This window comes from Mandrillus leucophaeus, unplaced genomic scaffold (assembly GCF_000951045.1).
Source record: "Mandrillus leucophaeus isolate KB7577 unplaced genomic scaffold, Mleu.le_1.0 Scaffold368, whole genome shotgun sequence".
NCBI lineage: Eukaryota > Metazoa > Chordata > Mammalia > Primates > Cercopithecidae > Mandrillus > Mandrillus leucophaeus.
Window position 1 is genome coordinate 2,240,200 of NW_012103898.1, and position 11,085 is coordinate 2,251,284.

The 11,085-nt window shown below is 38.4% G+C and overlaps 1 protein-coding gene across 8 annotated transcripts in view; it reads right to left on the reverse strand.

The window, feature by feature from the left end:
• Positions 1 to 308: 308 nt before the first annotated feature.
• Positions 309 to 11,085, reverse strand: part of ZNF189 (zinc finger protein 189) — a 13,694-nt gene continuing 2,917 nt past the window's right edge. For 4 of the 8 annotated variants that reach the window (XM_011990044.1, XM_011990043.1, XM_011990042.1 and 1 more), the window contains one exon: positions 309 to 3,043. In XM_011990044.1, coding sequence (XP_011845434.1) covers positions 1,323 to 3,043 — 1,721 coding nt within the window. In that variant the 3' untranslated portion in view covers positions 309 to 1,322. Of the gene's footprint in view, positions 3,044 to 3,444; positions 3,566 to 10,984; positions 11,070 to 11,085 lie in introns of all 8 variants that reach the window. The other 4 variants (XM_011990047.1, XM_011990049.1, XM_011990048.1 and 1 more) reach the window with 4 other exon arrangements.

Sequence of the window (11,085 nt, forward strand, 5' to 3'; positions counted from 1 at the left end):
AGGTACACACATAAAGAGATAGGAAGATGAAAGTCTGGAGGTAATTTTTAGAATGACTAAGGTATAGGAGAAAGGGAGGGGTCATTTGCTCAAACTACTAGGAAGCTGGAATTACAGAATTCTGGTAATTTGGAATTCTATACTCAGAAACTAAAGAACCTGGGCTTAATTGAGCTGCTCCAGAAAAGGTTAACTAGTCACACACAGAACGAATGAGAGCAATTTCCTTCCTATCTTTGATTCTAATTTTAAAAATACAGTAATACTTTTCACAGAATTGGTTTTACACTCAAGTAACAACTCTTACACAAAGCAAAAAACAAAACAGGTTTTAATGGTTAAAACAGATGAAGTAATAGTTTTATAATAACCATTAACTAAGGGAAGCCCTAGAACAAGAAATAAGGATTTTTAATTGCATGCAAAACCTAGTTATCATAAAAACCAATGCAATACCAAAATATCTCAGCTTCCTAGCATAGACTCCAGGTCTTTTCATTTCCAATTCTTGGCAATCAAAATATGTACACTTTTATATGCACCTGGTTGTGGAGGAATAAGCTCATTCACATAGGACTACAAATATCTTTCACAGGTAGGAGGGCACAAAAGAACAGTATTTTCCTCCACTTTTTTGGGTCCATCTTGAGAAACAAAAAAGGCACTCCCAAAGGTTCCTTGGTAACACCTTTGTTAGGTTTCTTAATTACTAACATAATCTTTACATGTAAGGTTAATGGTCCACTCATCTCATAGATCTGGGAACCATCAGGCATTGGAACTGCCTTTAACTCACATGCCAAACATCTGGCTTACTTAAACAAGGACAAAAACTGTATATTGATTTCAAAAACATTTGGGCTTTGTTTCCTTGACAACTTATATGTGCTTAATCACTGGACTTTGGCATGCAGAGCCAAACATATCATGGAACTGAAAGAACCACAATATGAGATGGTGACAGAAGACTCTTTGAATCATTCTTCTCAGTTTTCCAATATCAGCTGCTCCAGCTCCCTTATAGCAATCCTACTTTGTCCCTCAGAGCGCCCATGCTCTGAACCTAGGTTTAATCTCTCTGCTGAAAGATTTATTAAAGATACTTAGATAAATTACTAAGTCTTTATCATCATCAAACAAAGAGTAAGGGAAGTCAGATGCTCATGGGCAGTGGTCCACTATTCACAGAATCTTTAGAAACCATTTGTCTGAGGCCAAGGAGAATTTGCTTTATCACCAAATTTGACCCACGTTGAGCCATACTAAAACTGCACTTGGGTAACTAGTCTCAAATCAAATTGAGCTTATGTATCGCTCTACATTTATTGCATCCATGCTGTGTGCAATTTCTGATGCTGAATAAGAGAAATGCGGCAATTAAAGGCTTCACCACAAGCATCACATTCATGGGTTTCTTGGGTTTTCACCTCTGCATGCATCTTCTGATGGTTGACAAGACTGCGCTGTTGACTGAAACTTTTGTCGCACTTCTCACACTTATAAGGTTTCTCTCCTGTGTGTATTCTCTGATGCTGAATAAGACCCGAGTTCCGGCTAAAGGCCTTTCCACATTCATCACATTTATGGGGTTTATTACCTGTGTGAACACCCTGATGTCGAATAAGATTACAAAGTTGACTAAAGCTTTTTCCACACTGTCTGCACAGATAGGGTCTCTCACCAGTGTGGATTCTCTGATGTTCAATAAGAAATGAGCTACGGCTGAAGCTTTTCCCACAGACAGTACATAGATAGGGCTTTTCACCAGTGTGGATTCTTTGATGTTGTACAAGATGAGCACTAACACTAAAAGTTTTCCCACATTCATCACATTTATAAGATTTCTCCTTAGGGTAGACTTCCTGCTGTATAACAAGACTGCAATTTGGATCAAAACTTTCCTTAGTTTCATTGTATGGATAAGTCTTCTCCCTGGTGTGAATTCTCTGATGCTGAATAAGACCTGAGCTTCTACTAAAGGCTTTCCCACATTCCTCACATTTATGGGGCTTGTCTCCTGTGTGGATTCTCTGATGACGAGTAAGGTTGCAAAGTTGACTGAAACTTTTCCCACACTCTTTGCATTGATAAGGTCTTTCACCAGTATGGATCCTCTGATGTTCAATAAGGAATGAGCTCCGACTGAAACTTTTTCCACACTCAATACAAAGAAAAGGCTTCTCGCCAGTGTGAATTTTTTGGTGTTGTATAAGGTATGTGCTTAATCGAAAGGCTTTCCCACATTCACCACATTTATGGGGTCTTTCCCCAGTGTGAATTCTTTGATGCTCAACAAGCAATGAATTTCGACTAAAGCTCTTCTTACATTTGGTACAGTGATAAGGTTTCTCACCAGTGTGAGTTCTTTGATGCTCAATAAGGTGTGATTTCCAACTGAAGGCTTTCCCACAGTCACTACATTTATGGGGTTTCTCACCTGTATGAATCCTTTGATGTTTAACAAGGCTCCTTCTCTGGCTGAAGCTCTGTTTACACTGATTACACTGATAGGGTCTTTCTCCAGTGTGGATTCTCTGATGTCTAATAAGGGTTGAGCTCACACTAAAGGTTTTTCCACAGTAATTACACTCATAGGGCCTTTCCCCAGTGTGAATTCTCTGATGTTCAATAACAAATGAACTGCGGCTAAAACTTTTCCCACATTCATTGCACTGAAAAGGTTTCTCACCAGTATGGACCCTTTGATGTTGAATGAAATGGGCCTTGCGGACAAAACCCTTTCCACATTCTTCACATTTATGGCATTTCTCTTCTGAGTTTGGTCTTTTACGGATAATGTTAGTGTTTTCTCTGAACATTCTCTGTTCTGGGGTCAAAGATTCCCTTGGTATTTCCCATAAGAAGATTCCTCTTTGTTTATCTAACCTACCAACAAGTTCAAAGGTTTCTCTACTCATAGGATCCTGGTCAATTTCACTTTTAATTCTTGTAACTATTACACCCTGTGGTTCCACTTCTTCCTCAATTTCTTCAATTTCTTGTTTTACGGTTGGCTCCTCATCCTTATCTCTGTTCAAAACATCTGGAATAATAAACAGGAAATACAAAGATCAATCAAGGTCTTTGAAGCAAGGAGAAACAAAGTAAAACGGGCAAACAAAGAAACAAATCCAGTCAAGGTGGGATTAATCAGTCTATCAAAGAAAACAGGGTAGGATGAAAAAAAATCCCCACTAAGTTCAGGAAAATTTAGGATGAAAAAACATTATTGGAGTATGATCAGACCAAATAATTAACAGAAAGGACCAGATGCTAATGGCCAGGCATAGTGGCTCATGCCTGTAATCCTAGCATTTTGGGGGAGTGAGGGGGGAGGATCACTTGAGCTCAGGAGTTTGAGACCAGCCTGGGCAACAGTGAGACTTCATCTCTACCAAAAAAGAAAAATTTTTTTTTTAAGTAGCCAGGCATGGTGGCACACACCTGTAGTCCCAGCTACTCAGGTAGCTGAGGTGAGAGGATTGATCACTTAAGCCCAACAGGTTGAGGCTGCAGCAAGCCATGTTTGCATCACTGCACACCAGCCTAAGCAATACAGTGAGACCTAATCTCAAAAAAATAAAAATAAAAATAAAAAAAGATGTTAAGAAGAATAAAAGACAAAGATCCAGGGGAAACCATAATTCATTTATTAACAAGCATTTACTCACTGCCCATCAAAAGCACTCCAGAAACACTGTAATCAGTCAGGATTCAGAGATAAGACATGAAGCCCACCCCCCCCCCCATCAAATGGAATGGATGTTAAGTAAAAAATGGGGAAAGAAAATAATATGATAAAGAAAATATTAAGTAAAAAGCAATTCCTGTATAAAGAGACAAAATGGCTTTTAAAAACAATAATAAAGGGTTAGGTGACAGAGAGTCTATGATATTGGGATGCAGAATAAAATAAGTATTAAGAAACATGGTCAGAGTTCGTGGGAGTAACAACCAAAAAGGGCAGTCTGTGGTAGCTTATGACTTCACCAACCACAAATCATACCGCAAGTACAAGTGATTCTAAACTCTCTAACAATGTAAGACCCAAGGTTCACCATCTTGTTCTAACTGAGAGGCTGCATGACATCTGAGAAATGAAAATCTTGGATGTGTTGAAGAAAAGACAGCACAGTGGTCTATCATATAACAGAGTGGTATATAGTACATTTAGGCCTGCTTCTGACATCTTCCTGATTTTCCATCTCTTGCTGGAATAGATATTAGATAATTCCACCAGAAGATTCAATAATGACCAAATTTATATTTGGCCCTAAACAAGCTCCTTTTTCATACATTCTCTTTTCTCTCAATTTTTTTGTGGAGTCATCTTTGAATTGTCCATTTGCTTACTTCAAACTAGTCATTATTTTATTCTAAAATAACCTTCTCCTATCCCTCTAAGAAACTACTAGAAATTTTATTTCTTCTAAGGCTACTTATAGTGTCCCCTCTCAAATTTGTTTTCGGTGGGCTGTATTTTCTTTCACATAATGAAAAAACATGAAAGAACTCCCTAAACTTTCTGTCCTCTACTTATAAAATTATCTGCCAATGGTACGTAAAGATACATCTGATTCTTATGTAAAGCTAATCCATCCACCCCTTATCGATTCCACTCACCTCTGGGCATTTGCTTAATTATCCTCTGCCTTTCCTCTTTCTTCAATATACACTCTCTATTGACACTTTCCTACCATTACATAAATACGTCCAATTTTATCTTGAACCTGAAATCCTTCTCTTTATGAAAGCCAAGCATTGAAACAAAATCTTAACACCGAGGTTTTCTATTTCTTATGTTTTCCATGCCCAACCTCTTCCTATTTAACCTATTCTGCAACCTATGGCAAAATCTGGTTTCTGTTTCCAGTATCTAGAGAAACTTCCCATTAGATTACCAATGACTCAAATTTTTTTTTAAAAATGGGCTTTTTTTTTTTTTTTTTTTTTACAGAGTTTTGCTCTTGTTGCCCAGGCTGGAGTGCAATGGAGCGATCTTGGCTCACTACAACCTCCACCTTCTGGGTTCAAGCGATTCTCCTGCCTCAGCCTCCTAAGTAGCTGGGATTACAGGCACCTGCCACAATGTCTGGCTAATTTTTTTTGCATTTTTAGTAGAGATGGCATTTCACCATGTTGGCCAAGCTGGTCTCGAACTCTGACTTCAGGTGATCCACCCACCTCGGCTTCCCAAAGTGCTCGGATTACAGGAGTGAGCCACCATGCCGGGCCTAAAACGGGCATTTTTCAGTTCTTATGTTATTCAGCAGCACCTAACACTTTTGACCACCCCAATTTCTTGACATTATCTGTTTTTGGTTTCTACGCTATTACATTCTTTTATTTCATTCCCTACTTCTTTGGCCTTTTCTGATAAATTTACCTTATTTATTTCTTTTCCTTTGTCAACTGATTTTTGTTATTGTTACCCACATTTACATCCTTACTTGTTCTGTATATACACCCTCCAGACATCTCCAGTTAAATGCCGCACAAAGGGCTCACAATTAACATGGTCATCATCATCTGCTCTAATGCCTTTCCCCACCTTTAATTATCTCCTGAAAGGCACCATCATCCATTATCCTACAGTTTCAAAGCAGGAATCATCCTGTATTTCTCCCTTCTTCTTATTGTTAATCAATCATCCAAATCCTGGATTTATCTTTAGCACTTACCTTTTAACCCTCACAATCATGTAGCTGCCTTACAATCTTTGGCTCCAGTCTTCAGACTACCAACACATTATATGCGCCTTACTGATCTGAGAAGAGATCTCTATAAAACAGAATTCTACCATGTCATCACCTGTAGATTTAGCAGCTCCCCATCACCGTTAGGATTGAATCAAGCTCTTTGCTATGATACAACTCTTCATGACACAGTCTCTGAGCCTTAAGTCATGTTCCTACCTATTTTATCATACTTTATATAGGCAAATTGTTTGTGTTACATTCTTTCATGTCTTATCTTTACATATCTCATTTACTAAATGTCCCTCAACACTGTTTACCTGGCAAACTTTTGGTTTCACTTTAAGATTCAAAGCAATCTTTAAGTTTAAAGCAACAATTCCTCTACAAAGCCTTTACTAAGTCCACTAGACAGATCTAGGTGTTCCATTTTTTTATTACCAGCCCTCGTCCATAACTCTATTATTGCTATGATTACACTGCATTTTTTTTTAACTTTTTATTATTTGTCTCTTCCACTGGATTGTAAATTCTTTGTGAGAAGGTAGTCTCTCCAGAATATTTGTTCAGTTATATAAGCTGGATTAGTGGATACTGTTCTGTCAATTTCATTCAAATGAGTAAGACAAAATTATCATTACTTGAAGATGATATGAATGTATACCTAAAATTCCTGAAATAGGCAAATGAAAATATAATCATAACAAGATTAAAAAGCTTGTTCTTAGTACAAAAAAAGTTAGTAAATATTATACAGAAATGATAAACTCTTCACAATAGTAACAAAAAAAATAAAACCTAGGAATAAACATAAGAAATGTGTAAGATCCATAAAAATATTCCATACAATTTTTCTGAAAGACAAAAGGATACAGTTAAACAGAGTTAACCACATGGGTAAAGAGATTCAATATTATAAGGATCTCAATTCCTTTCAATCTATGAAACTAATCACATTCCAATCAAAAATCATTTATGAACCAATAAAAAAGTCAATACTTCTAAAGTTTAGAAGAAGGCAGACTAGTGAAGTACATCCTGAAAAAGATTATTAAAGAATGACTTATATTACCAGACATAACATATAATATATTGTTAAAGCAAATAAAACAATGACATTGGCATAAAAATAAATAGGTCAACAGGATAGGCAGGTGAAGAAAACAAGTGTAAGGCTCCACACAGAGCAGCCTTGAAATGACTCTCCATTAGATCTGGGCTTGGTAATGCTTATGCAGTATCTTCCCATCCTGTGCTCATAGCCAATTTTTCTACATAGATAGTTGACTCAAAGTGGGTTTCACCAAAGAACCTGGAATTGAAACTGAAGTCACTAGTTATTCTGAAGGTAGCTAGAACTGTAACCTATCAAACCAGAAGCCAAAAGGACAGAAGTATGTGAACATACGAGGAAAGACTAAATTGTCAAGGAGAAAAAAAGAGATAAAACAGTGTTATAGACTGAATGTTTGTGTTCTCACCAAATTCATATGGTGAACCCCTAATCCACAATGTGATGGTATTTGGAGGTGGGGCCTTTGGGAAGTAATTAAATTTAGATGAGCTCATGATGGTGGGGCCCCCATGATGGGATTAGTGTTCTTATAAAAAGAGGAACAAAGACCAGAATGTTTGCGTGCTCTCTCTCTCTCCCCTCTTCTGCCATGTGAAGACACAGTAAGAAGGTGGCAATCTGCAAGTCATTGCGGAAAGAGTCATTAAAACTGAAGATGTCAAAGATCTGAGAAATTAAGCTATCAACCGTATCATTGATGTAGCTATTGAAGGTTTGTTTTTCTTTTTAATAAGCTTGAACAAGAAAAGTATGAATGAAAAGCCAAAACTATAAAGCTAGACGAGAGTTGCATTATGAAAAGCAGTTAAGATGAAGTAGAAGCATTGCAACAGTAGAGTAATAGTGATCTCTTATCAAGGGAGCTCTCACCAAGGGGCTGGAGATAGGGTCTATTGAGGAGGATGAAAAGACTGTGGGAAGATAAATGATGAATGACGGAAAGCTGTATTTAAGCTGCAATAAAGAAGACAGCCTACAAGTACAAGATCATCTATGGGCACACTGTCACACCTTGTACATATGGTATTTACATGTGGGCACTTATTTGGTTCTATCAACCAGAATACCGTATGTATGGATAATCTGGCAGTGACTGAGAGACAACATGGCATATTAAAACACACACACGCACACACACACACACACACACATCAACAGCTGATATGGCTGAAGACTAAAGTAGTGTGCAGGAAAAAACAGGTGAGGCAAGAAAGATAGGCAGAGGCTATACTTGGAAGGTCCTATATGATAAAAAATTAAGATTTTTATCCTTTAAGCTATCAGGAACCATCAGAAGTTTTACACAGTTAACTAATACAAAATCACTTTGGTGGCAGTAGAGAGAATATATTTTTAAAAAGGAGACTAGTGGCAAGGGGGTAGTTTAGCGGTTAATGCAATAATCCAGTTAAGAGATACTAAGTCTGAAATTAACTGCACTTAGTCATACAAATATTTAAGAAGCATATAATATAGGCCTGGCTCTGTGCTAAGTGCTAGAGAAATCAAATGAAACAGGTATATTTACCATCCTCACAGCAATCAGTGAGGTTAGAAAAGTAACACATATAGAATGATTGTAGTATAGTATAATAAATTCAATAGCAGGAGTATATACAAGGTAAAACAATGAAAGGAGTGCTTAACTCTGGAGAGAAGGCCCTTGATTTTAATGGATTGAAACTTGCCAGGTTTGAGTTACTCATGTGGTCTTCAAAAGATGACTAGGAATTTGAAACTCAACAGAGAAGATGATGACAACAATATAAGTCAATATTTATATTGTTCTTACTACATGTTAGTGTGTTAAGTGTTTTACATGTATTAATTTAGTTAATGCTGACAGTAACCCTATGAGGTAGGTGCTATTATTATTTCCATTTTATAAAAAAATAAACTGAGGCAAAGAGAGGTTAAATCACTATAGTCACCAGGCTAAGTAAGTGGTGGAACCAGGATTTAAACTTAGGCAGTTAGGTTCCACATTACTTTTCTTAGGTGGAAATAAAGATTTGAGCCAGGCACAGTGGCTCATGCCTATAATCCCAGCACTTTGGGAGGCCAAGGTGGTTGGATCACCTGAGATCAGGAGCTCGAGACTAGCCCGGCCAACACAGTGAAACCCCTTCTCTACTAAAAATACAAAAATTAGCTGGGTGTGGTGGTGCACACCTGTTTATCTCAGCTACTCAGGAGGCTGAGGCAGGAGAATCTCTTGAATCCAGGAGGTGGAGGCTGCAGTGAGCTGAGGTCGCACCACTACACTACAGCCTGGGCAATAGAATGAGGCTACGTTCTAAAAAAAAAATTGGGACTTATCTTCACAGAGTGGTAGCTGATGACCTGAGTGTAGGGAAGGTCCCCCAGGGAAAGAGTACAGACTGAGGGGAAGTCTGAGAATGCAAGCCAATGGAGGGAAACAATAAAGACTCTCACATGTTCATGGAGAGGTCGAATAAAATAAGGTCCCAAAAGGGTCTACTGCATTTGACAATGATGTTGTTACAGATCACTGTTAAACAATTTAAAGGGAGTATTAGAGGCAACACAAAGGGGCTCAGACACAAGGGGAGGTAAAGAAGTACAGAACACACATTAACTACTCTTACAAAATCCTGACTGTGAAGAGAACAAGCAGTAAATTATAGGCAGCAGCAAGAGGGAGAGTCTGGCTCATAGGAGGGATTTTTTCTTTTTTCCTCTCTTTTCTCCTATTGGAAGAGTTATGAACATACCAATCATCAGAATAAGGGAGAATAAATAGAGACTGAAACTATAAGGGAACAAAGAATGACTTAATGGTTTCTGGAAAGGTGAGAAGATGAGAGCAGCTTTAAGTGTGCAGATAAGAGGCAGAGAAGTTGAGAGTTCGTGCTTATTGGCCCCTATTTTCTCTGAGAAACAGGTGAGCTTCACTACTGAATGATGGATAAGCTTTTGGAATAGTCACTAAAAAGAACAGGGCAGTGAGCATATCAAGGACAAAACATATTGCTAAGATATAAAAACCCCAGTGGAGACTAGAAGAAAAAGGCCATACTTATATACAGGACATCAATCTTTTTGGTTAGAGAATTTCTCCTGCTATGTTTAGCAATTCGGGTAGGAAAGAGGGAAAGGTGCATTTTATAACAAACACAGGATTTGAAGTTTGCAGAATGGGTAGAGAATAGTGACAGGCTGGCAGGTGAGCTTGCTGGTCATTAGATGGGGAGACAAGTCCAGAGAGGATGGACACCTTGGTGAAAAAACAGAGACATCAAGGGACAGGAAACATCGTTAATAACGAGTGGGTTTAGGTGGAAAGGAGTAGTAAAGATAAGAGAAGTTGTAGTATGCTCCATAAGGGGAGAAAGCCTCTCTGTTTTGGTTACCCTTGTCTAGTTAGTCAATAAACTTCCATTGCTGAATAACTGGTCAGAGAATAGGGTATTGGGATTTATGATTTGCCTGTTATGACAAAATTGCTATGATCAATGATGTAAGGTGCTGAGTGAAAATGAAAAGCAGGGTCCCTGAAGTAAGACCCACTGAGGCTGAAGTATTAACTAGGTCATCCATGGCATGAGTTAAAATAGATATGAAACATGTGACAAAGTTATGTGTGAAGGACCAAACAAAAAGTTGACAGATAGTGAAAAGGAATTGAGTGGAAAAAGCAAGACTGCTGAGACCTCAAAGAGGGAGAGATTTTGTTTGAAGGTGGAAAACTAATGCTTTGGGGACAGCATTTAAAAGCTGAGTGAACAATAACTTCCCCCTTCCAACGCTGACACAAAGGATGGGGAAGGAGGCGGATGTGGGAGAATAAGCGGCCCCCACTTGAAAAACTGCCAGAGAAACGTTGTCCTTGGGAAAGTGCCAGCTTTCAGTTAAGGCCAGGAGGTAAGGAACATTATGTGAAGACGAAAAGGGGCTCCAGAAGGCAGAGTGAAAAGGGGTGGGAGGAAAGCTGTGGGAGGATGAGCCAGGACGGAAAGTACAGAACAATATGGGAATGAGATTACGAAGACAGGATGCCCGAAAGGCTTGCAGTTTGGTCACTTCAAGGAAGCTAGGGATGAGAGGTATGGAAACAATTAATGGCTAAAAGGTTTGAATCAGAACTTTGGAACTAAGCAGTTTTGGTACTGGTTTCTGTCCAAATATTCTGTTCGTCTGATTTCTCTCTACTTTCTTAGATATTTTAATTAGAGAAACAGCAGATTCTTACCCAGTGAGACCAGGTTTCCATAATTCTCCATCATGACATCTTTATACAGGCTTCTCTGAGCTGGGTCCAGATAATCCCACTCCTCCTGGGTAAAAAACACA